We start from the raw sequence: 27953 nt of genomic DNA, 5'->3' as shown, positions 1-27953 counted from the left end.
CCTGCTTTGTTCTCTCTGTGAGGGATTAAACAGAAATCATAGAATGGTCTTAGAATTACCCACTGCTTCTCCGTGGAAAAAAATCCCAGTTTTGACAGAAATAAGCTGATGTAAACGCAGGAGCCACGGCCTGGACCTCACCCTTTCTCATTTTTATCCCCCAGAGCTGAGAAGTAGCCAGACCTGACAATAGAAATAGAAATGAACAGAATGCATGGCTTGATTGACATGAAAGATCTGTCCCTGGAAAGGTGCGCCTTTCAGAAACACACGAAAACTTTTAAACTTCGAGGTGAGTATTTGCTGTTTTAATTTAAAAATAAAATAACGTTAGCAAAACCACTCCAAATTAAGAGCACACTAAAAATCAAGTGGAACTGATGGGATGCTTTAAAGCCATGGAGGTAGAATGAAGAACTCTGTGCCTGAAAGTGAACTAGAATTCATTTTGGAAACTGTGCACAATATATGTGTGTGTGTGTGTGTGTGTGTGTGTGTAGAGAGAGACAATAGTCATGCACATACACACACACACACACACACACACACACACACAACTAGTTTAAAGGAAATTAGGGGACAAGAGTGACCCAGGAGCCCACCTCCAAACCCCAGCTGGATCACCTGGACTGAAACCGGGCTGGGGTCACGCGTCATGTGAGAAAGATGCTTCCAGCCCTTCCCCAGTGAAAGGGGCCTCACCTGAACACACCTTGCCCTAGGCCCATTGCTCCCTTCCTGAGACAGAAGGGGCCATAAGTTCCCATGGACTCCAAAGGCCTTGGGTCTTGGGTAGCTGGCATTTATGGACAAGTCTGGCAAACATCTGGCACCCAAATCTAGACTTCTGAGTGCCAACCTTTGGATTATCCCACCTCTGACATGGTTGCTCTCATGCGCTCTTATAAGAATGAAAACTCACGAGGGGCAAGGTGATTTTACTAGGACGTAGACCTCTGATGCATATACAGCAGAAAGTCTGACTCCTTTCTGTTGGGAGGATGGGGTGCCAGTGCCTCTTGTCTCTTGCCAACCCTGGCTTGATAAATCTGCCCTTTCCCTATAGGACGTACTCCATATCCCATACTATGTGACATCCAGTTAATCCCAAATCCTGATGAATGACCCGTTGGCAGCCAAAGGAACCACCCACATGACAGATGTAGGCTGAAATATTGGTGCTGATCTTGTCTGAGTGGTGGGGCCATAGGCAATGGACATTTTCTTCTTTCTACTTTTCTGACTTGTCAATTTTCTACCTTACCCTTAGAACGGAGGAGGGGAGAGCTACTATCTAAAATGAACATTAAATCAGGCACATGGCAGCCCCTCAAAAGAAACAAAGTTACTTGGTGATGTGGTCTGGAATTAACCACTGGTTCCTTTAATGGTGTAATCTATGAGATACTGATATTCAAGGAAATCTAAACTTTCCTCTCATTTTCTCACCCTAAATGTTGCTGAAAGAGAAACTAGTCTGTGTCTCTTTAGCTTAGAGGATAACAGTCTGTTACAAAAGATTCTTTCTTAGAAAATGTCCTGTTGCATCTTTACAAGGTTGCTTTCCCTCCAGGACACTCAGGAAAAGCTATTCTTGCAAGAAATAATAAATCAAGCTAAATAAAATATGGCCTAAAAAAGGATTTACACTTCCATTCATGAGAATGGAACATGGCAGTAGATGAATCAGTTACCTCATTTAATTCATTGTCCTAACAAGGGTGGTTATCTGGCTTCACAGCCTACAGGAAAGAAAGTAGCGAAATAGGAAAGGGATGGAGAGAGAAGGGTCAGAGATGTAAGTTGGTAAGGCTGACGGTGGTGAGCAGACACAAATAAATGCCTGCCTGACTCAAAGGGTAAAAAAGAAGAGGTGTCAAAAGATATTTTCAAAGCAGATATAAAAAATTTCACACAAAATTTGTGAGGTGCTATTGAATCAAAATTAAGAAATTGAGGTTTTTTTTGTTTTATGAACAGTGCCTGGCACATGGCAGGCATTTGTTTTATGGATACTGAATGGGTAAATAACACAGATCCCTGACAGGAATGCAGTGAAATGGCCTCACAGATTTTGCTGGTGCCAGTAGAAATTCTATTTTCTTTTTGGCGAGTCATTTAGAAAAATGTACCAGGTCTTAAAAATGCTATAACTTGGGATTCGGCAATTATATTTTTAGGAATCTGACCTAACAAAATAATCTTAAAGTCGTAAAGAGCCTTATTCAAGAGTATTTCTAATTGATAGGCTATTGGCAGTAACACTGGAAACAAGTCAAATTTCCAACAAAGTGGAATGGCTAAATAAACTCAGTGGAATATTACAGAACCAGTATCGTAGGATGTTCAGGACAACCTGTAAAAATATAAGAAAATGTTCTAAATTCTTTAAATTTATCTATCAATCAATCAATTTATCTATCTACGAATATATGTATACATATGTGTGCCTTTATATATATGTGTGTGTGTACAAAGTCATATATATGGTATGATTATACTTCTGAGTTAAAAGAATAACTATTATTTCCTATACCAACAGTATCACAGAGTAACAAATAGTTGTTGAAGGAAAGTTTCACTTTATGGAAGTATTCCAGCTAATAAATGAAGACTGAATGAAAGGATTAGAATAACACTGAATTAGTTACCTTTGCTGAGTAATGAATTACCCCAGGACATAGAGGCCGAAAACAACACGGTTTCTATGGGTCAAGAATTCAGGCTGAGCTAGGGGTTCTGGCTCAGGATCTTTCAGGAGCTGCCATCAAGATGCCATCTGAAGACTTGACTTCCAAGCTCACTCATGGGGCTATTGTCAGGAGGCATCAGTTCATTTCCACATGGTCCTCCTGACATGACTGCTGGGGCAGAAGCTACACTGCCTTTTACGACCTCAACTTGCAAGTAACATACCATCACTTCTCTCATATTCTATGGGTCATGTCCACCAACTGTGATACAGTCCAGAGGGACATCACACAAGGGCGTGCATACAAGGAGGCAGGGAGCACTGGGGGCCGTCTTAGAGGCTGCCTACCATGAACACCATTTTTCAACCCCAATGAATTAATGGATCTATGCTATAATCATCAATGGCTGCTGACATCACAAGAGAGACAAGACCGGATATGAAAGACTACTTAAGTAACAACAGCAGCTATGAAGTAGTCTGCTCAAAAAATTTGAACTTGAATCTGATTAAGCCTCTGGTCCCATCTACTAATGTACAGAAACTAGAGGGGCCAAAGGAACATGTTAAACAATACCATGTAAATGCAATTAGCAAAATCCAGACTGTGAGAAATTTTACAAGACAAAGAACTAATATCTTCAAAAAATAAATGTTTTGAGGATTAAAAAAAAAGGATAGGGAGGGAGGGAGAAAACCTACAGAAAGAGACTAAAGGACATATCAACAATCACAATGTTTGAACATTATCTCAATCCTGATCTGAACAAATAAATTATGAAAAAGAAGACTAAGCATATAAATATAAGTAAAGGAGAAACTTTTAAGTAGACAAATACAAAATACAACATCCTGAAATCATTCATTTTAAAGGGAAAGATCATTCTACACACCCAATATGTGTTTTCTTAAAAAAAAACATTATAAACTTATGGTTACCAAAGGGGAAAGATGGGGGGAGGGATAAATTAGGAATTTGGGATTAACATATACACACTACTGTATATAAAATAGATAATCAACAAGGACCTACTGTATAGCACAGGGAACTCTACTCAGTATTCTGTAATAACTTATATGGGAAAAGAATCTGAAAAAGAATGAATATATGTATACATATAACTGAACCACTTTGCTGTACACCTGAAACTAACTCAACATTGTAAATCAACTATACCCCAATATAAAATAAAAATTAAATTAAAAAAAAGAAAACATTATAGTAAGAACATTTATTTATCCAATCAGGTAACAAATGCTTATGAAGTACCTAATATGACCAAGGCAGTAATTATCCTGGACCAAAATAGAAAAGGTCATTATTATGCTTGATACCTGGTGGAGAAGGCAGCAAAATGCAAGCAGCATTTCTGAAAATTGTTGTGAAAAGGATTGAGCCGAATACTCTGAAATTTGACTTGGGTAGAAGACATCAAATAAATTCTCTTATCTTCTTTGCTTTGTTTAATTTTATAACAGATGTTGTTAAAACACATCACCATTTTACCTTAATGATTAATATGCCTGCCCTAACTCAAGCTTTTAGTGTCAAAGTAGATCTATTCACTTTCTTTTGGTGTGATTAGATATTCTTATTTCCATAGCATTATTTAGATTGAGATATGATTCACATATCATAAAATTCACCTGTTTAAACTGTACAATTCTGCAGTTTTTAGTATATTCACAAAGTTATACAACTATGACCACTATCTAATTCTAGAACAATTCCATCACCCCATAAAGAAATCCCATACCCATTAGCATTCCCTTGCCAGAGCCCAACCCTCTTACCTGTGGCCCCCTCCTCACCCTAGGCAACTATTAATCTATTTTCTGTCTCTATGGGTTTACCTATTCTGTATATTTCATATAAATGAAATCACATCATCTATGTGTTCTTTTGTGACTGGCTTCTTTCACATAGTATAATGCTTTCAAGGTTCATCATGTTGTAGCATGTATCAGCACTTTGTTCCTTTTTATGGCCAAATAATACTCCATTGTCTGGATAGACCACATCTGTTCATCTCTTTTTGATGGACATTTGCATTGTTTCGACTTTGGGGCTATTATGAATAATGCTGCTATGAACATTTGTGCACAAGTTTTTTGTGTGGACATATATTTTTAATTCTCTTGGGTAGATTCTTAGAAGTAGATTTGCTGGGTCATGTGGTAACTCTACATTTAACTTTTTGAGTAATTGCCCACACTTATATCTTCCCCGTGTCTAATACACTCAAGGTCTTATTGGACTGGCTTGCCTTGTTCACATGTTCCTCCTCAACCAATCACCACGGTGGCCAAGGGTCTGTGAGGAGCTGACTGGCCAGTCTATGTCTTGCGCCCAACTTTGGAGCTGGAAAGGAAGCCACCCACCTCATATACAAGCCACGGGGACTGGGAGTGAGGAAGGGGGGTGGCCCCCACAGGAAATGTGAGGAAGGGGGAACAAAGAAGGGAGCAAGAAGCAAAAATGCATGCCATGCTGGCTTTCTGTGTGTACAGATTTAGCCGACCCAAACTAATCATGAAGTGAGAACAAGACATAATCTACTATGATCTTTCTGCCTCTATCTGGCACTTTGTACAATAGCTCGCATGTAGTCAAAATCATTTTTAATACTTTCAAAATCATTCCTGAAGCAATAAATCTCATTCTGAGAAATCTGTAAAACAAGAAATACAGAAATACAAAAAGGAAATAAAAGTCTCACTACTCTGAGCAACCAGGGTTAAAATTTCAGCGATTTAAAAATTTTTTCTATACATATGCAAATATACAAATATGTGTACAGACAAAATATTTATTGACCAACTAGAGCATTTCAATTTGACTGGCTCTCAAGTTATACCTAATTTATTATTTTGGAAAAGTCTGGTTTTCTGCCATAAGGTTGACATTTAAATGCCAGACCTCACTCCATTTCTTGAATTATGTTGACATAATAGCTGTTATTACTTATTACCTGTTTATACTTTATTTTGTCCAACATTTTAAAATGCTTCCATTTGTCAAGGTATTTTTACATGATGTGATATCTGGAATTTACTTCAAAAAAGTTTGAGAGCATTACAAGAAGTGGGTAAAAGTATGGATAAAACAGACTGGCTATGAATCGATAATGGTTGAAGCTGATGATCATACCTGGGGGCTCAATATTCTACTGGGTCAACTTTTGTATATGTTCAACATTTCTCAAATAAAACATTTAAAAATGAACATATTTTATACATTACTTTCATAGATCTAAGCCAAATTCTTTAAAAGTACTGAATTTTTAATTTTCATTTGAGCTGAAAAATCGTTACACTATCCTTTTCTGTTATAAAACATAAAATATATATTATTGGACAAATTTTCTCTTCTTTCTTTGTTCAAGAAGTACCGTGAATGAAAATAAAAACAAAAATAAACAAATGGGACCTAATTGAACTTAAAAGCTTTTACACAGCAAAGGAAACCATACACAAGACGAAAAGACAACCCTCAGAATGGGAGAAAATATTTGCAAACGAAGCAACTGACAAAGGATTAATCTCCAAAAATATATAAACAGCTCCTGCAGCTCAATATCAAAAAAAAAACAAACAACCCAATCAAAAAATGGGCAGAAATAGGCATTTCTCCAAAGAAGACATATAGATGGCCAAAAAGTACATGAAAAGATGCTCAACATCACTAGTTATTAGAGAAATGCAAATCAAAACTACAATGAGGTATCACATCACACCAGTCAGAATGGCCATCATCAGAAAATCTACAAACAACAAATGCTGGAGAGGGTGTGGAGAAAAGGGAACCCTCCTGCACTCTTGGTGGGAATGTAAATTGATACAGCCACTATGGAGAACAGTATGAAGGTTCCTTAAAAAACTAAAAATAGAACTACCATATGACCTAGCAATCCCACTCCTGGGCATGTACACCTGGAGAAAACCATAATTCAAAAAGATACGTGCACCCCAATGTTCACTGCAGCACTATTTACAATAGCCAGGACATGGAAGCAACCTAAATAGCTACCAACAGAGGAATGGATAAAGAAGATGTGGTACATATATATAATGGAATATTACTCAGACATAAAAAGGAACGAAATTGGGTCATTTGTAGAGACGTGGACGGACCTAGAGACTGACATACATAGAGACTGTCATACAGAGTGAAGTAAGTCAGAAAGAGGAAAACAAATATCATATATTAACGCATATATGTGGACTCTAGAAAAATGGTACAGATGAACTTATTTGCAAAGCAGAAAAAGAGACACAGATGTAGAAAACAAACGTATGGACACCAAGGCGGGGGTGGTGGTAGGACGGATTGGGAGATTGGGATTGACATATATACAGTACTATGTATAAAATAGATAACTAATGAGAACCTGCTGTATAGCACAGGGAACTCTACTCAGTGCTCTGTGATGACCTAATGGGAAGGAAATCCAAAAAAGAGGGGATATATGTATACGTATAGCTGATTCACTTTGCTGTACAGCAGAAACTAACACAACATTGTAAAGCAACTATACTCCAAAAAAAAAAGAGGTACCATGAAAACATACACATATATACATATATACATATATATATATATGTGTGTATATATATATATATATATATATATGTTGGAGTCCATGTGGAAAGAATGTCCTTGTTATACCAATGCAAAATGAGTATTACAGAATCATGTAGCAATGAATGCCCTAGTTAAACCACTTAATTTAATGCAATGTAGTGCAGACTCCATGTTGACAAATTAAGCTACATAACAGTCAATTATGAAAAATGGTGCCACAGTCAGAGGGGCCCAGGCATGGGTTCTTTGTCAACCTGGCCATCGTGAAGCCCAGTAGGAGCCATGGGCCCCGAAAGCATGTGACATTACTCAAGCTGACTGGAGGCCAAGCCACGATTCTAGCAAGTCTCCAGCAGAAAGCATGTGACTGCCACTAATTACTAGGTATTATTTGTGTAATGCTGCCTTAAATAACGCCATTTTTTTTTTACTGTTGCATGTTTTGTTTTGTTTTTTTAAAATAACTCCATATTTTAAGGTGACTAAAATATGCTCAGATGCTCTTTGGCTGACTTGATCGAAATACACAACTCAGTCATCAACACTGAAAACAATTTGCATTATATCACTCTTTTTACACATCCTGATAGCAAGCTAATTTTGTGGTGTGTTCCTGCAAAAGATTAGATTTGGTTCATTTAGATATAGGAAATGTGGGAAATAGGATACTATCCTTGGGAAAAGAATATCCTTCTTAAGATTACTGTTTACAATGAGATGTTAAAGATAAAATAATCAGTTTGGTAGTACTGAACAGTCTATTGGAAGAATAATTTCTCAACAATACATGCTGTGAGGTATCCACGGAATGCATCCAGATGTTTCTATGCAGGCAATTAGGCTGAAAAGTAAAGTGTTCATTTTCCACCTGCCAAGGCCCACATCCTTATGTGGTGGCAATTTCCACAGTAATCGAGGAAATCGAAATGAAATAACTGTCATTTCTAAGTCTTCAAAAAAGTCATTACTGGCACTTTCAAACTATTCTGTGCCTTTTAGAAAATATAGGAAAAGGGCTTTTCTGTTTCATAGTGGATCCTTGACTCCCCTCTCAAGCCCTCAATCACCAACATCAGCCATCAGCCTCACAAGCATATTTCATGTCTCCATTTCAGTATCTCTAAAGAAGATACATCAACAGATGGTTTAAAAGGAAATAGGACAAGAATCAAAGGAGATGGTTTCGAAAGGAAGCTTAGAGAAGCTAACCCAATGCACGGTAACTTCATATGTCTAAAAAAAGTGCCAGTCAGCTGGCTGGTGGATGAAATAGAATAAGGTCTGTGCATCGCCATGCACTGATTTTCCTCAAGGAAGCAGAAAAGAGAAACAGCCCCTCCCAGAGACTCAGGCTCTGTGCCGGGTTCTAGAAGCCTGATCTCATCCAGTCGGAAGGGTGGAGCCAGCCTTCAGGCTGAGTGCTCTGGAGTTGAAGGAAAAAAAATCATGAAATGAAAAGGTAGTACAAAGGAAGCATCAATCTGAAAGGGCCAGAGAAGAAGGCAAAATCCACTTCCAAACAAAGGTGTGAGGAATGGATTCTATTTATTTTATTTATTTATTTTTGGCTGCGTTGGGTCTTCGTTGCTGCGCGCGGGCTTTCTCTAGTTGCAGTGAGCGGGGGTGGGGGGTGGGGGGCTACCCTTTGTTGCGGTGCGCGGGCTTCTCATTGCAGTGGCTCCTCTTGTTGTGGAGCACGGGCTCTAGAGCGCAGGCTCAGTAGTTGTGGCACGCAGGCTCAGTAGTTGTGGTTCACGGGCTCTAGAGCGCAGGTTCAGTAGTTGTGGCGCACGGGCTTAGTTACTCCGCGGCATGTGGGATCTTCCCGGACCAGGGCTCGAACCCGTATCCCCTGCCTTGGCAGGCGGATTCTTAACCACTGCGCCACCAGGGAAGCCCGGATTCTATTTATTTTTATTTCATTTCTGAGACAGTTCCTGGAGAGATTCATGGTGGGTGCAGGAGCTGAGAAGGAACTTTCTGTGGCAGGAGGAGGAGGAGCTCAGGCAACAACTGCTATTCTAGTGATGCTGAAATTTTCAACCTAAAATGTGTTGTCTGCATGAAGCCACCGAATGCCCAATGCTATTTTAATCAAACACGAGCAATACAGACAAGGGATCCACGGGAGAAGCTAAAGGAATCTCTTCACACTTACAAAACAGACACTTAGTCAAAGCCACTCTTCAGGGAGGTGAGGGTTTTCTCAAGCCCCTCCGTGCATACAATAGGCACACACCTCTGGGGCTGGGGGTGTGACAGCCTGACCCAGGTGGCGAGCTGGAAAACATGAGGACAGCACAACAAAAAGCAGCACGAGCTTTTCTGTCCTGGCGTCTCACTTGCAGGTAGAAAATAAACTATGTAACTAGGAATGAAACAGCAGAGTAATATCTGAGAGTTGTAAAGGTCAATACTACGACTATAAGTTTGAAAAACCTTTAAAATATTTACTTTTTCATAGATTACATATTGTTTAGTGTCCCTATTTTAATTTCAAAAGGAAATACTCTCTTTGGATTTAATGTAAGTCATATTGTAGCAGTGAGAGGAATGGCATATCTGAATTATATAATGCTCACACACAAAAATATTTAGACGAAAAGAAGTATCTTTGGTGCTGAGGATGGAAATTAATTTCCCTGGGATATCTTGTACTTTTAAATGGTGTGCAAAACAAACAAAACAAGCAAACAAAAAAATGGTGTGCATACTAATGAAAAACTCTCCACAATTTCCACCCACATATGGGCATGTGTGGATGTGAAAAAAAACCCAACTACGTCCTCATAAAGCACTGCTGACTTTAAAAAAGTGCACAACGTGAGAGTTGTGAGTTAAGTTTTATTTGGGGCAAAATGAGGACTGCATCCCAGGAGACAGTGTTTCAGATAGCTCTGAGAAACTGCTCCGAGGAGGTGAGGGGGGAGCCAGGTTATATAGAAGTTTTGTAACAAAGGGCAGGTAGTTCTGAACATCAGAAGATTATTGTTAATTAAAGAAAACCAGATATCTCAAGTTAAGGAATTTAGCGCTTTTCTATGTATGGGAAGATGCAAGAGTCTGGGCTCACTGAAATCCTTCCTTTGATATGTACCTCAGCTATCTGGGGCCAGTATCCTGTGTTTTCACATCCTGAGTTTCCTCAGGGCTCACCGCGGGGAGTGGCTGCAGCCTAATGGCTGCTAGATGGCAGGTATTCTTCCCTTCCTGAGTTCCCTCAGGGCTCACCCGCTCACCTGGCTGCAATCACTGATGACTGTGACATCCTTTGTTTGCTGATATGGCAGGCAATATTCCATTTATCAGTACTAATGTACCATGAATGAAATATGAGATGTTGAGAGTTTACAGAAAAGTGCAGAGGTCAAAAAAAAATCATTTACTACAAAAAAGTGGTCAAGAGGGTTTTGAAATCATGACTTTCCTTTAGCTTCATTATTAAGAGCCCAAGAACTCAAATATTTGGAGTCACGGCAACATAAAGCTAGTAAATGTATTTTGAAAATAGCAACTATCCCACTGTTTGCCTTCTGCTTACCAAATAGGATTTCACATTATCAAATATCCTTTCTCTGAGGACATTAAGTGATTTTATAGAATCTAAAAGGCAATGGTAATCAAGTAAGGAAAAAGGATTACCACCATGCATCACTCTCAAGTCATAAACAGATTCTACAAATGGTGCTTGATGCTATTAGCATGGGGTGATGCTAATGGAACAAAAATAACAAGTACAAGCTCACTACTTGTTCATTATTATATTAACTTTAGTTAGTTTCAGACAGTTTATGTGGGTATTATTAGAATCTGAAACCTCCTTCCTGGGTAATTAAAAATCCCTTTAGAAAGCAGGAAAAGCACTACAGGATTTCTCTAGACCAGGGGCGGCAAAACACAGCCTGCAGGACAAATCCTGACCACCACCTGCTTTTAGTAAAAACAGTTGTTCTGGAACCCAGCCCTACCTATTCATGTCTATATTTTCTGTGGTGCTTTCGCACTCTAATGGCAGAGGTTGAGTGGTTGCAGTGGAAACTGTATGGCCCAGAAAGTCTAAATTATTTACTACCTGGCCCTTTACTGACCGATGCGCTAGACATTTAATTATTTATCCACACTGTCCCATGGCACAATGAATACCAGATATGTAAAATTTCAGCATCTAGGGGATTATTTTCCTGAATGTAATTCATGGGATTTACATTAAGGTTTTTTTTTTTTCCTTATTTATTTATTTATTTTTGGCTGCATTGAGTCTTCGTTGCTGTGCGCGGGCTTTTCTCTAGTTGCGGCGAGCGGGGGCTACTCTTCGTTGCGGTGCGCAGGCTTCTCATTGCGGTGGCTTCTCTTGTTGCGGAGCACGGGCTCTAGGCGCATGGGCTTCAGTAGTTGTGGCTCACGGGCTCTAGAGCGCAGGCTCAGTAGTTGTGGCTCACGGGCTTAGTTGCTCCGCGGCATGTGGGAACTTCCTGGACCAGGGATCAAACCCGTGTCCCCTGCATTGGCAGGCAGATTCTTAACCACTGCGCCACCAGGGAAGGCCCTACATTAAGTTTTGATAGATTGTCTGCAAATATGGCTGCCAAGGAGTCCTCCCCTGGCTGTGGTGCATTCTGCTCTCTCCGTCAAGGCATGGAGTTTATTTTCTCTCCCTCTGAATTTGGAGCGGCCCTGTGACTTGCTTTGACAGCAGAATATGGTGGAAGATGCCTGGTGGCTTCTGCTTTGCTTTTGGCACCGTGAGTCACCATGTGAAAGTCTGTCTCCCCTGCTGGACAGTCCCCACCAGTCCCCAGACATAGCAGGCACCCCAGGTGCGGGGCCAGTCTTGAGTGAAGCCGTCCGGGATGTTTCAGCCCCAGCTGAGCTCTCAGCTCAATACAGTCGCAGGAGTGGCCACAGCCAACACTGCGGGGAACTACGTGACAGTCTAGGTAACCGACAGGGCAGTGAGAAGAAATACTGTCGTTTTAAACCACCAAGCTTTGTCATTACGCAGCAATAAATGCACTCAACTTAAGGTTCTGATGTCCCATTTAGTATTTCAAAACTTTAAGATACTTTAAAAGACTTTTAAAACAAGCCAACTCCATCATCTTTTTTTATAGCTTCAAAGCAAAAAACATCATTCTGTTCAGATGGCAGTGTGAGCAGGTTGGATGAAAAATGCCTCTCCTAAACTACAAGTAAGACATGGAGAATCATCTAAGAAAGAGTGAAATCATCTGGCAACAGCAACAAGACACAAAATATAATCATACTCTAACCTCTGGAAAGATTTTTTTTTTTTTTAAATCCACCGTCTCAGTGTCAGGGGTTTCAGAATCCCATCTTTGAAGAAAGCATTTTTTTCCCATTCTATCAATACTTGTCTTATTAAACAGAAAACAGGTCAGGAGAAACAAAGACTTCATGGAAACCAAAAACCATAGTTGTTGAATTTAAGTCTGCTGATGAGAAGCAACTTGTAATTGACTAGCGATAAAAGGATCAAAGTTGATAACTCCTCCCAGAAAAAAAAAAAAAAAAAGAGAGGGACTTCCCTTGTGGTACAGTGGTTAAGAATCCACCTGCCAATGCGGGGGACACGGGTTCCAGCCCTGGTCTGGGAAGATCCCACATGTCGCGGAGCAACTAAGCCTGTGTGCCACAACTACTGAGCCTGCACTCTAGAGCCCGTGAGCCACAATTACTGAGCCCCCATGCCACAACTACTGAAGCCCGTGTGCCTAGAGCCCGTGCTCCGCAACAAGAGAAGCCACCGCAATGAGAAGCCTGCGCACCGCAACAGAGTAGTCCCCGCTTGCCACAACTAGAGAAAGCTGGGGCGCAGCAACGAAGACTCAATGCAGCCAAAACTAAATTAATTTAAAAAAAAAGAGAGAGAGAAAATGGTTGAGGAGAGGAAGGCTATGGAGAAGAAACTGATACAGACGTGGGAAAAGTCCCGTTGGAGTCACAGAAACGTGGACCAGGGGATGAGATTTCCCAGAGAGTGTGGAAAAGGGCACTTAGGCAAATTTAATTTAAATATCAGAGAACAGAAGGACTTCAGCTAACCTTTGAAACACACGTGCCTCAAAGAGGAGACAAGAAAAAACTCCAAAATGATTAAGGCACCTGCTATGGTGGTGGGAGGATGGATGATTTTTCCCCCTTCTTTTTAACTGTGCTTCGATGTGTCTGTGCCTTTTAGTTTTAACTTGGAAAGCTTTGGGGAGGCTGAAAATGTTCGTATGGTGATTTTTTAAAAGAAATGGGGGTTGGTTGGTTTAATAATAATAAAAATAATACCTTAACATTTTCAGAAAATGATTTTTTAAGTCTAAGCAGAATGAAGAAAATAATTAAAGCATAAAAAGAAATATATTAGAAAACAAAAACATAGCCTTATTGAGAAATCCAACTGCAAATTTCTTGGGGAAAGAAACCATAAAAGTGGTCACTTTGACAAATAAAATCAATTAAACAGGAGGAAAATGCCTCAGTAATGAGGTTTAAAATGGGCCTAACAACAGCTACTGAAAAATAACCCTGAAAATATAAAAAATAGGCAGGCACAATTGTAATATATTTGAAAACCTGGATCAGGTTTGGCAAACTTTATCTATAAAGCACCAGATAATACATATTTTAGGCTTTGCGGGTAAAAGACAATGATGAGTTAATTAAGAACAACCAATGCATGGGAGTGGGCCTTCTAGAAGCATTTTCACACATAACCAGTGAGAGTGTAAATCACAATAATTCGTCTGGAAAGCGATTTGGCAAATGTATCAAGAACTTTCCAAATGTGTAAAACGTGTTGATACCTGTGGAGGAGAGAGCGCTGCTACCCGGCTGCCGCTGGGACCAGGGGTTTAGAGAAGGGGCTCCTGAGGAAGGGGGCACCTTCCAGTAGGCTGCTTCTGGAAGTGCTGAAAGAAGGTGCAAGCTGCAACCAGCTGCGACCGCCAGGGCGAGGTGCCCTCCTCGCTTCCGGGACAGGAAAAGCGAGCCCGTCAGGATGAAACCCCGCCTCCCTTCCTCCGTCTTCCCTCTCCAGTGCCCTCTACCGGCAGAAACGGGAAGCAAGCCAGCACAGGAAAAAAGGTGGTTTGCAGAGCCCCATTTTCCCGCAAAACACAGCAGAGCAGAGACCGGTGGATTTGGAACTGCCAGATAATCACTGAAAAACTGGCAACACCTGAAACCTCTTTATAACATTTCCCTTAAGGGTACAAAATATGCTGGATATTTCCAAAACCAAAGCCTTGATTCCAAACAGCGAGGACGGAACAAAAAACCCAGCATCAGGTGTTCCCTTTAGAGTGACTTCTGGGAGCAAGCAGGAGTTTACTTCATTGATATTATTTTAATCATGATTTTGTGATCGGTCTGGCTTGGAAGTTTTGAAGACAAAGATGTAGTTTTCCAATAGTTTTATTTCTCCTTGTTTTTCTGTACGAAAAGCATGATAGAGTATTACTTCTACAAATCAGCAATTTTATACTAAGAGCAGCTGCATTACGGAGCATCTATAATGTAACCTGACATAACTCAAAGAACCTCAGGTGGCTCTCAGATATGGTTACACATTGAAAGCAATACAGTTATGTTGACATCATCCTATCATGATCTACCAGTCTGGACTAAACCCAAAGGACAAAGGGTACATGCAATTTGTTGAGAAGAACATTTATGGGGAGGATAGGCTCATTCACTTGTGACATAGGATGTGTAAAATCTAAGAACATTTAGCTACTTACTCCTTAAGCAACAAGAGTGATTTTCTCCTGTTTACAGAGAGAATGTTGTTTGACCTAACCTTGATTGTACCATAGTATGTTTACCATATCATGTCTTGGCATGGTAAAATGCAGGTTTTTACATTTGAGCTCTCAGTTGAGAAAACCAAAGGAACTGGTTTGCCTTATGGACTAATGAACCCGTGACCCCTCAGAAATTATCTAATGGGGTGCATTTGCCCCATTCAACACAATATTTGAAATATTCCTTGGGTGACCATTCAACTCCTTTCCATAATGTCATTTATAGTTGCCCTGGAAACCAATTAGTCAGCAAAGTAGCAGACCATCACCTCCTACCCTGCTTTTCTACCACTGTGAAGTTAAGTTTTTATTTCTAATTTCTATGAGCCCATCAAAGAACAATCCCCAATACGCCTAAAAACACTCTTGTTGGGGAAGGGTCGATGTGAGTTGAGGTAATGTGGAGAACGTTACAAAGAGATTTCAAGTTTTCATCCAGTTTTTCTTTTCTTTTAGCTCCCTGTATTATAAATGTCTTGCAAGACAACTGCCCTGAAACTTAACACCCGGGAACTCTTGTAAAGCCATTTCTAATGGGTAACTTTAGACTCTAGAAAATGTGGGAGAAAAACCCCCACATGTCTGACCATCCAACAATTCTGGGTGTATGACCTAGAGAAAGACTGGCATTTGAATACAAGGAACTATGTACAAGTACTAGTTCTTTGCAGCACTGTTAGTAAAAGGGGGACTTGGAAACAATCTGTATGTCCAACAATGGTAAAGGAATTAATACAGGGTAGTATATCCATGTGATAGACTTTTATACAGCAGTTAGAACTAAATGTGTGCCTATGTGAAAACACAAACTGATGTAGTTTTGTATATGTACACATGTATATTTATACATGTATGTACATATGTATATTTATACATGTATGTATATATGTATATGTAAGTATATGTAAATATGCATCTATATATGTTAAAATATGATGAAGAGTATAAGAGCAAGAAGTTTCATGTGCACAATATTTGTCCACACTACACCAAACTCAGGATAGTACTGCCTCTGGGAGAAGGGCAAAGGATTGAGATCCACGTAATGGTAAAAAGAATTTTAGCCAAATCCAAGATGTTTTATTTCTTTTTCAAACAGTGTCTGGAAACAAATCTTACAAAATAAAAACAGTTATTAATTTTATGGCAAAAACATATTTTATATTCTCCTTTCTGGTTTTCTGCAAACTTTTATTTCTTACAAAATAAAACCCAGGTCATGCTAGCTACAAGATCCCAAAGATGTGCTGCTGCCTCTATCCGTTCTCTCCCTTGGTACCTGAGTAGGAGCAAGAGCTGGTACACGTTCCCTTGGTTAGCTGATGGCTTCTGAACATGCCAGAGTTTCAGCAATTTCACTCAAGGCAATGAAGTTTGAGCTGTTCCATAGACAGTGTGCAAAACATATACACCACAAAGGCACATTGTGACGTTAGCTGTTGCTGCATAACAAACCACCCCAAAACAGTGGCTTAAAACAATTAGCATTTATTTTCAATAAATAATATATGGATCAACTGGATGATTCTGCTAACCTAGGATAGGCTTGGCGGATTTTGGCTGGCTTGTTTATGCATCTGTGGTGGGCTGGTAGGTAGGCTGGGGGTTCATCAGTCTAAAATGGTTTCACTGACATGTTGGGCAGTTGGCTGGCTGTTGGCTGGGTGATGAGAATAACTAGGCAACATGTCTCTTATCATCTAGCAGGTTAGCCCAGGCTTGTCCACATCTCAGCAAGGTTCTAAGGAAGAGAAGGGAAGTGAATCAATCCTGGCACATTTTCTTGGCCAAAGCAAGTCCTAAAGCCAAACTAGTTGGGGTTTTGTATGTAGCAAAGCAGCTCTCTTGCTGAGATCTACTGAAAGTCAGTCTTATACACACACACACACCGCAGACCAAGTTCAAGGGGAAAGGAAAATCTTTTTTAAAATTGAAGTAGAGTTGAGTTACAATATTATATAAGTTAGATCCTACCTCTTGATAAGAGAAACTGCAAATTTACATTTCAGGGGTTAGGGACAGGGAGATGGTGTGTGTGTAAAGATTTAGAAACATTTTTCAATCTGTCTACCACACCATGGCTTCTTATGGACCACCAAATTAAAAAAGGGTTTTAATGCTATGACTGGTTAAGTTTTACGTGCTGAAGAATATAGAAGATAAGATGGATTATCATATATCAAAAGAAAATCTTACTAGGTTTTCCCTCTAATAGGGCGTTTTGGTTTTCAGACTTCGTTTTATGTACTACCCAAACACATTTAAACAGCCTTCATCCTCTGACTCTAATAGGCGTGTTTCTATACAGCTCACAAATCATCTCACCCAGAATTATTTTCTGGATAATAATGGGCAACTAATAGAGGCTGATGACCTGAAGTTGTCTCAAAAGTCACCTTTACAATAGTGAAGATTGAACAGTAAATAGAACCTGCAGGCTGGTGTAATTTACCTTGTGCCAAAGCAGATCTCCAAAATGACTTATTAGATCATTCCACTGAAAGTTGTAAATCTGAATGAGAAAAGTACAAATCAATAGAAAAACACAGTTGAGCACTTTACCTCCTATGATTTTTTTATGACCTTCTGGAAGGATGAAGATTGATGTTGCAAAGAAACTCCAAAACAGGAAGACTTGTAAAGATGAACTGGCTATGGTTTGCATTATTCTTAATTCACATTACTTTTGCTGTCACTAACCTCTCTGTTTGTTAACCTTTTTTGGCTTATATCAGAATATCAGGATGTAGTTATTCCTCATGCCCTGGCATGCAGAAGAATTTGGGAGTCAAAGAAGTTTGAAATCTGCCAACTCCCTATTTGCCTAAGAAGGACATTGTATGAAGGCACAGCCCTGGATCTTCTGACCTTCAGGTGAAGTGTGAAGTCAGTGGAGTGAGAAAAGGAGCCTTGCCTGCCTTGGACAATGAAGCATGAAAGAAGGCATGCCGGAGTATTAGATCAAACAGCCTTTCAGCTCTCAAAAATGGATTTCCGTGGTGTATTTTTCTTGAGTTTTAGGCATAGCCAATCCCTAGATCTCCCTGTTTTAACTGAGATATAATTCACATGCCATAACATTCACCTTTTAAGAGTATAAAATTCAGTGTTTTTTAGTAAATTCATAGAGTGGGAGAACGATCGTGACTAATTCCAGAAATTTCCATCACCCTGAAGAGACCTCAGACCTATTAGCAGTCAGTTCCAATTCCCTCCTCTCCCCATCCTCTGACACCACTGATCTACTCTCTGTTCCTATAGTTTGCCTCTTCTGGACACTTCACATAAATGGAATCATACAATATGTGGCCATTTGTGTCTGTCTCCTCCTGGACCCCTTTTGGTGAGTGAAAGAACACAGGAACCTGACGTTACCAACTCTTGGGGTATCCTTGCTCTCTCCCCACCTGACTGGAGGCAAGTCTCAGCCTGGCAATCCATCTCCACAGAAGGTCAAAAGCACAAATCCATCTCCTCAAGCATGAAGTGAATGGTTGATATTTTGGCCGCGGTCTCCTACGGAGATGAAGGGAAGGCTTACACCGCAAGTCACCCAGCAAACATGCCCTAATCCTCTTTTTCTGAAGCAGATCCTTCATTGCTTTTCCTTTTGTCCTCAGAAATCCCCACCAACCCCTTGAGTCCACAACCCGACTGTTCAATAACACATGAACTCTTGCTTATTCACTCATTTATAGTAACTGTATTCCTTGCTGTCTGAGGACAGATGTATTATGTATGCTTTCAATGCCAGAGGTACATTGGCAACATGTATAATCTCAGCAAGATGATCTGGGCCGGCCTCCTATTTGATGCACCAGTCAATGTACAGAGGGAGTGGAGCTGGGTAAGCACATCATCCCAGGCCTTGAAAACATTCACTGGGGACTTATATTCTGCTTACTGGTCCCGCTATTTACACCAATCAGAGGGAAAGTTGAAGCAAAGAAATGGCCATTTACAAATTCACTTTTGAGTTTATAAGATGTATTCCAAGAAAGAGACACAGAGAATAGCATCCTGTTTTTACTGAAACTCGGTAAAACCAACATAATTCAATCAGCTTAAAAATGCACTATCTAAGGGTTTGTCCCAAATGAACATCTGGAAGAATCTGGCTCAAGCATAAGACAAGCAGAAGCTAGAAAAAAAGTGTCTCTCCAATTCCTAAAAAAGAAAAAAAAAAAGATTTAACTGGTGTATTGGGGAGTCTTATCTCATTGGGGTATAAACACGATTTCCCCAAGTTACTGCTTTTAATTTTAATCTGTTGAAACTTCTTTTCCCAATGGATACCAAGTCCCTTAACACCATCTTGCCAGACTTTATAACTAGTGAAAACTTAGTAATCAAACCCACCTAAACTGATATCCACACACCAGTTAAAAGAGTAGAGTTACCCATTCTTTCTTGGACGAGCTTAATTTGGGGAAATGTTGCCATTTATGGTTACATTATACTTTTTAAAATTAAGAACTGGTTAAAGTAACACACTTCCTAACTTAACTTGATTAGTAAAAATAACAGTGGTATGGCTGTATAGATTCTCTTAACTATATCCCCCCACCAATGACTTACTCCATCCTCATCTTTCAATACCTAGCAGTTTTGGGTAAGACAGTTAGGTGGTTGTCAATAAACATTCAGATCAACTTACCTTTGGCTAAATGTTAAAGGGCAGGGGCCACTGAGTTATTAAGAAAATAATGGCAAAACAGGGTAATTGCACTTGCTCAAATATTTATAGAGTTGATAAAATAATCTAATGACAGACGTCAACTTTTGTAAAATGGTAAATTTTTCTTTTTTTGTATACACTGTACTATGAAATGCTTTACAATCTACTTCTGTTTGGAAATGTTTTTTTCCTTCTCACGTGTTTTTTTCAAAGTCCTAGTACACTGATACGACACACAAGTTATAGAAATATTTTTAATACATCTTTAAACAACTTAAAAGGAAGACATTAATCCAATGATGTGATACTTAACCGCAAGATTTGGCAGTTTAGGAAAGTAACAATATAAAAATTGACAAAAAAAGGATAATGTATAATTTTTATACGGATGGTCTAGACATTTAAATTCATTTACTTTAATTTTTTAAAATTTATTTTAATTTTTAAAAATTTATTCATTTTTGGCTGCGTCGGGTCTTTGTTGCTGCGCGCGGGCTTTCTCTAGTTGCGGCGAGCGGAGGGCTGCTCTTCGTTGCGGTGCGTGGGCTTCTCATTGCAGTGGCTTCTCTTGTTGCAGAGCACGGGCTCTAGGCAAGTGGGCTTCAGTAGTTGTGGCACGCGGGCTCAGTAGCTGTGGTGCGTGGGCCTAGTTGCTCCGCGGCATGTGGGATCTTCCCGGAACAGGGCTTGAACCCGTGTCCCCTGCATTGGCAGGCGGATTCTTAACCACTGCACCACCAGGGAAGTCCAGTGCAGCCATTTAAATCATTTTTTTAACTGATGAATTAATTGAAAAATTATTAGCAATATACAATAAAGGGATAATACTTTGAACAGTTACTTAAATCAACCTAAGGTACAAATCAGCTTAAGGGAAGTTGTGATTAAGAACCTGGCAGTCCAGTGGTTAGGACTCCACACTTCCACTGCAGGGGGCACACGTTTGATCCCTGGTCGGGGAACTAATATCCCGCATGCGCACGGCCACAAAAAAAAAAAAAAAAAAAAGCCTTTAGGGGAAGAAAATAATTGTTCGTTATTAGAAAATGCATTAATTGTAAACTCAAGGTATATAACTATATAAATGTTCCAAGAGACAGTCTGTGTTCATTTCATTGGGGACATTTAACAAGTAGATTCTTATAACAGAAAAATTTTTTCTTTTCCAGGCCATGAATAATTACTGATTTAACTTTTTCAACAATTCAGAGCATACTGCAGGTGCACCAGATTTAAACAAGCATTGCATAAACCAAATGGAGATGAAACCTAGCATGAACCCAAATGCTACTCCAGGTTAGAAGCCAAAACCTGACTTTTACTTAGCAACTATGTGCACTAAGATGACATTACTCGACTTCGAGGTTCTGATTCTCACGGGTCAGCGTATACAGAAGTCTCTTTGATGGAACCATTTAGAGAGCTTTTGAAACTCCCTGTGGCTCTTGTCGTTCATGTCCAGTGATCTTTGGAAATTAAGGTCAACTAAACTGAGCTACGAGAAAATGCAGATGCTATGTTCAAGGCTCGTATGGTACTGGCATCCCTCAAACAGAGCTGGAACTTTCTAAAATATCCTGGGGAAAAGGGCAGGCATGTGAGAGACTAAGATGAGGATTAGAAGGGTGACTTCAGAGACCATCAGCTGGTAATGATGGAAGAGGGTAAATATGTTGGCCCCAAACCAGCCCAGAGTGGGGCAATAAGACAGCGAGGTGCTGCCCCAACTTCCAGTAACCACCTTCTGGTCGGGCAAAATCAAAGAAGGAAAGGAAAACAAAAGTCCTTAATAAAAAAGTCACAAAGGGAAAACAAAATAAAACACAAAAAAGTTATGAATCAAAGTTACCTTACTGTTTTTCTACAATGAAGAAAGAGGACAAGACCAGAGTGAAAATTCTCTCTTGGTTCTTTCCAACAAGACGGGCAATGATTAATTTGAGATCACCCAAAATAACATCTTACAGAAAGGGAACTATAACATTACCCAACCAAGTGTAGCTATAAAATCTCAAACATTCAGGCAATGCTTTATTTAAATCACCAGAAATAAGGTTTTATAGGAAAGGAACCGCAACAAGCAAATGTATAGCTGCAAATTTTCTTTTGCCATCAATATCAACTCTCTCTAAAATATTCTGGGACTACTTTTCGGTTTCCAAGCAAAACTAATGTTTTGTTGCTCAGCCTCATCACAAGAATGAAAACGGTTTGCAAAACAATTTTGCTTAATGCTAACAAATAACTAAAAAATGTGGTTATTGCTAACAAGTAACTCCATCTACTGAAACAGCCCAACCTACGCACACTTTTGTGAACATTTCACTGTGAACACAGCTGCTCTTTTCCCGCCGTCACAGACGACATGTACCGTGGCAAGGGTCACATGTTGGAGGCCATTCAGGTACCTAGGAAGTAATCCTTCACAGAAATAACTACGGTAGGTAAGCAACTCAAACAAATGGGCCCGCCTCTGCCACACACCCCCAAGGCAGGTGTCACATTCGCTCTGCCTGTAAGGAAGGCCCACCAACTCCCTAGTTCCTTATTAGGAACCGAGAGTGCAAAGCTAGATAGAGAAGCTGTTCTTCCAGAACCATCAAAACCTTAATAAATCGCCCTGGGGTTCTTCGTGCTGTAGTGCGCCTCACAGGCAGCAACATAGGCAGACTCTGGGAAAAAGTCATCATGGTATTCTGCTAAAAACCTGGAAAAAGAAAACAAATAGCCCCTATGGTCACAACAAAGGCCAAATACCAAGAAGCAAAATTTTAACTTCCAACCATTCTAACATTTCACTCTTCTCTGTATGAGATAGAAAAAAAAATAATGAATATAATCTTGATGTCTATATACTGATTACTTTCATTGCACATATCCGGCTTCGACGTTAATGACCATTTCATTGGAATCCTTTCACTATCAAGTGTACAAATAGAAATAGAACCTAAACTCCACTAGGTGGCGGTCTTGATTATATAATCACTTCTGTGCAAAAAGGCCTCGTGACTATTTCTACATTTTCCTCATTTCTTTATTTACTTATTTATATTTGGCTGCGCCAGGTCTTAGTTGAGGCTCGCAGGATCTTTAGTTGTGGCATGCGGTTCCCTGACCAGGGATCGAACCCGGGCCCCCTGCATTGGGAGCATGGAGTCTTAGCCACCTGACCACAGAAGTCCCACATTTTCCTCTTTTAAAAACAAACTATAAAAAATAAATTATAAACTCAATAAATGTCACCTGAGAAATTCACAATACTTACATGGCCTAAGTTAAATCAAAACTGAATGGTTTAATTAGCGAAGAGCATTTTGTGTCCCAATTTGCCATGCCAAAAGGCGCCGCAGTTCCACCAAAATAGGTAAGCAAGACTGACTTATGCCTGACTATGGATGGATGTTAAACTGTAGCCACTCAAGAATCTGCAACACAGAGATACTACCTTGACTCTGAAGTATCAAATATTTCACCATGAATGGCTAAAACATTCTCACATGGGCCACATTAGCTAGTAAGCTAAGCAATTAGCTTCGTGTTTGTTTCCCCTGCCTCTTCCCACCTGTCCAAATTCCTAAAAAGATAAGGATAAACCTCTGCAATACCTTCTTCAGTAAAAACCAAATCAAAATTCATTTGAGAGATAACTCTTTCTTCTTTGATTGTACCCTTCCTACAGCAATTACTGATCCATTGATTCTCTAGTTGACATCTTTGGATACATTTTCAAAACCCATTACAGCTGACCCTTGAACAATGTGTGGGTTAGGGGCGCCGACCCTCTACGCAGTTGAAAATCCTTGTATAACTTACAGTTGGGCCCTCCATATCCACTGTTCTTCCTAATTCCTAGACTCAACCAACCACATGGATCATGTAGTACTATAGTATTTACTATTTTTAAAAATCCACATATAAGTCGATCTGTGCAGTTCAAACCCGTGTTGTTCAAGGGTCAACCGTACTATATTTATCTGTAAATCTTTCTAAGTTACCTCCTAAAACCCTAATTTCTATTTCGTATTGGGCATACCTCAAAATTAGCAGGCTCTCCTATACTAACTTGCAGGTGTCTCATTTTGGCATTATTTGATTTCAGCTTAACGAAATGTTGATGCCAAACAGTTGTGGGTTTTTTTTGAGGGGGAGGCTGGAGGGGAAGACAGCGTTTTTGAAACTTGTTTCTAATAAAATGTTATAAAGTCTAATTCCACTCATTGGATACTTTATTCAAAATACCCACACAAATATCTTTTAAAAACTCCAAGACCCATTTCTCTGGCTGGAGTGGTCTCCACTCTGGTAAATCCTACTCGATTAGCTCTTGCAGGTTGGGGACTAAATACAAGGAAAAGGTACCCCCTTAAAGAGAATCAAGAAACAGGTCAGGGAGATATGACAAGCTGGGTGAGGCAGAGTGACAACCAGCCTTGAACGCCAAGAGGAACTGGTCAATAGACATCTGGGTGGGAGAGTTGGGCCACAGGCATAACGGAGGCTGGGGTCCACAGCCCCAGATGCGGGGGAGGGGAGAGAGCCTCGGGGCAAATGATCTGACATTAATAAAATGACTGGCTCTGTCAGGTGAAGGAAACAATACCTTTCTCCGAACTCACAAACTATCAGCACATTTATCTTAACTCCAAAACAGACACCAAAATCAGACCTGTAAATTTAAGTTAGTTTATATACATGCAACAAAGAAAAGTCACATACTTAGGGTACTCCTGAATAAAATACATAGAATTAAATTATTATCAATCTCAATCACTTCTTTAGAAAATTAATTTTCTATTCACATGGCTATCCAACTGGATTCTTCTAGTGACACCAAAAAATTTTACCTCCGTACAACGAATACCCTTCACTTAGAAACCAGATAAACTATGAAAAAAATAGCCCAAAACCCCCATGTTACAATTACTGTTAGAACCAACCATACTTGGGTAATACTGCTACCATTTAAAATACCACAGAGCTAGCTTTCACATCTGCTGAAGACAAGTTCAGAAAAGTTCATATATAAGGTGGCAGAGTAAGTTTTGACAAGCTAATAACAATACCTCAGAAAGAGATCAAAGTGCTTCAGTAAAGCCTTCAGATTCTTCTCAGAAAAGGACATCTTTCCAAGGATTTCTGGAAGTTTCACTGCGTTAAAAATAAAAGCAAAACCATTTACAATCAATCGGCAGAATCTGGCGATGAGCAGGACACACTCAGGGATCCTCTGGGTCCCCATGTGTCTTTATTCGAATTGAAATTAACATCTATGTTGCCAAACAACACCAAAACTCTTACTGAACACAAAAACAGAGTAGTAGTACAAACATTACAAACACAATTTTTATGAAATTTAAGATTCATTCGGTGTTTTTTTTTGAGATCAACATTTAATGATTTTTCTTAGACCCCAAAATTACCACAAGATGTACATAAGCCTATAAGTGTTAAAATCAAAAAAGATAATAAAAAGGGAAAGAAGAAAGCAGGGACCAGGATTTCTTACCGAACAATCGCAGCAAGTGTTGCGCCCCATAAATGTAAGAGGGTGGAGGTGGCTGGTCACCTGGGGGGTAACTGTCGGGTACAAGTTTCCAGGAGAGGACCTGGGAAAAGCAGAGTGAATGCTTTGTTGTTATATCTTAACACTCCATTACCAACAGATCTGAACATTTGGAATCCCGGCAGAAATACATACACATTGACATTCTCAGGCCAGCAGAAAGACATCACCCATCAAGTGTCACATTTCTACACCCAAGCTTCCCATCCCTCTGGCACCTCTGGAGCTGCCTCACAGCTGGACCAGAAAATGGGAGGAAACCAAATGTGGAAAAAAACAATGACAAGAAACCAATGTGGAGGTTCTAAAGCCATCCCACCTTCCTTGGCAACATGGAGACACTTCTAATCACCTAAAAATTATGACAAATTGTATGACGATGAAAAAAATATGCCACTCGGGCTTCCCTGGTGGTGCAGTGGTTAAGAATCTGCCTGCCAATGCAGGGGACATGGGTTCGAGCCCTGGTCCAGGAAGATCCCACATGCCACAGAGCAACTAAGCCCGTGTGCCACAACTACTGAGCCTGCGCTCTAGAGCCCACGAGCCACAACTACTGAGCCCACGTGCCACAAATACTGAAGCCCACGTGCCTAGAGTCCATGCTCTGCAACAAGAGAAGCCACCACAATGAGAAGCCCACGCACCACAACGAAGAGTAGCCCGCGCTCGCTGCAACTAGAGAAAGCCCGCGTGCAGCAACGAAGACCCAACGCAGCCAAAAATAAATAAATAAAATAAATTAAAAAAAATATGCCAGGGGCTTCCCTGGTGGCGCAGTGGTTGAGAGTCTGCCTGCCAATGCAGGGGACACGGGTTCGAGCCCTGGTCCGGGAAGAGCCCACATTCCGCGGAGTGGCTAGGCCCGTGAGCCACAGCTGCTGAGCCTGCGCGTCTGGAGCCTGTGCTCCGCAACAGGAGAGGCCGCGATAGTGAGAGGCCCGCGCACCGCGATGAAGAGTGGCCCCCACTTGCCACAACTAGAGAAAGCCCTCGCACAGAAACAAAGACCCAACACAGCCATAAATTAATTAATTAATTAATTTTTAAAAATGCCACTATATCAAATAAACACAAACTTATAAAAATAAATAAAATGAGGAAGGAAGACTTAAAATTAGATTAGGGAAATATTTGATTTTCTAATTTTCAATAGCTACTACCTGTAAAATAGCTGTAACTGTTTTGGTCATTTTGCCCCTTTTGCTTTACTGAAAATCCTGCTGTATTAGACAGTGAAGCAATAAAAAGTGACCCAAAGATGTTTTGAGTAATGTTACCATTGTTTCAAGATTCTCTAATCTTCTGCTATGTTAGATTCACTTTGGAACCTAATTTCATCCATTGAATCAAGTGAAAACAGACTTCAACCCTGGTAACTGATTTTCCTTCACTTTGAATTTCAGAACTGTGGGTGGATTTGGGGCTTCTGTTAAAGTAAGAGTTGAATTTCAAAACTCTCTGATGAGCTTCCATAGAAATAGTTCAGCAAATTATAGAATGCTTCTCCTGAGTTGCTGTTTTGCTTTTTGAGATGTCAAGTTTAATCTGGAAATAGTAGCGTCAAAGGAAACCCTCTACAAGACAAAGCAGAAGGATGCCAAAACGACCCGAGAAAGGTTGATGTAGTCAATTTAATCAAATGAAATTGTGGAAGTTAACAAGTACCACCACGGTTCCATATGACTCCACGCAGAATGTCTGGGCTTCAGCCCTTGCCTCACCGACCCCACCCTTCTGTGCTGTACAAGGCTCAGGGTAGGAGTAAGTTTCAGCACCTTTATACTATCCCCAGCACCTAACCTCGTGGTGCACACAGCTGAAGCTCGGGAACTGTTTTCCATAATGATACTCAAAGTGAACATACGGGAGTCTGAGATCCCTGGAGGCATGAAGTGCATGTGTGCAAAAGCAGCTCATTTGGTTAGTTAGCAAGCCAGTCTACCTCACTCAATTTTGCATCTCAATGCAGTGAATCATCTCCTATTTATCAAAGACGCATTATGGGGGAAAATAACAGGTTTCTAGTGGAGGATTCTTAACTGGGGTGTGCACGGGAACCACCTGTGATCTCAAGCAAGAATGTGAGTCCAGACCCTCCCCATGTGGTGGGGCAGCGAACGTCACTGGGAGAGTGTCTCAGGTGGTCAGGATTCAGAGCCCTGGGGAAAACATACTGCAATATAGGCACTTATGGAGGGGGAATGCACTAAGGTCTCACGAATCATTGAGAGTCTTGCCCAACTCCAACCACTGACTAGAAATCCTACTTTTTCACTAAAGCTTGCAGCTCTACCTATAACCACTAGATGGTGGCCTTGCACCAGTGACCAGATTGGGAATGGCTGTGCATCAATATTCAGCTGTCTTCTAGAAGAAACATGATTCCCCTTAAATAATAACACTTGCAGGGCCCTCTTGTCTGAAAAATGGAAAATCAGGGACGGCTTGCACTAGGAATTTCCTAAATCTTCCCTCGACATCACTGTAACGCAAATTGGGTTTTCTAGCAGGGGTCAGCCAACTTACAGCCCTTGGGCCAAATCCAACCCCCTTGTGCTAAGAACGGTTATGTTTTTAATGGTTTTTTAAAAATCAAATGAATAATACTTCACGACATA

At 40.3% G+C, this 27953-nt stretch overlaps 1 protein-coding gene across 8 annotated transcripts in view; it reads right to left on the bottom strand.

The window, feature by feature from the left end:
* MSL3 (MSL complex subunit 3) overlaps window positions 1–27953 on the bottom strand; it is a 227807-nt gene that overhangs the window by 190420 nt on the left and 9434 nt on the right. For 4 of the 8 annotated variants that reach the window (XM_082447123.1, XM_082447122.1, XM_082447121.1 and 1 more), the window contains 3 exons: window positions 25276–25375; window positions 24833–24917; window positions 20010–22476 (listed from right to left, as the gene is read on the bottom strand). In XM_082447123.1, the coding sequence (XP_082303249.1) occupies window positions 22377–22476; window positions 24833–24917; window positions 25276–25375 (285 nt within the window). In that variant the 3' untranslated portion in view covers window positions 20010–22376. Of the gene's footprint in view, window positions 1–14092; window positions 22477–24832; window positions 24918–25275; window positions 25376–27953 lie in introns of those variants that run through there. The other 4 variants (XR_014258915.1, XR_014258916.1, XR_014258917.1 and 1 more) reach the window with 2 other exon arrangements.

This window comes from Balaenoptera physalus (genome assembly GCF_965194825.1).
Source record: "Balaenoptera physalus genome assembly, chromosome: X".
Lineage (NCBI taxonomy): Eukaryota > Metazoa > Chordata > Mammalia > Artiodactyla > Balaenopteridae > Balaenoptera > Balaenoptera physalus.
The sequence above is the reverse complement of the archived record's forward strand: the minus strand, read 5'-3'. Positions and strand labels throughout refer to the sequence as shown.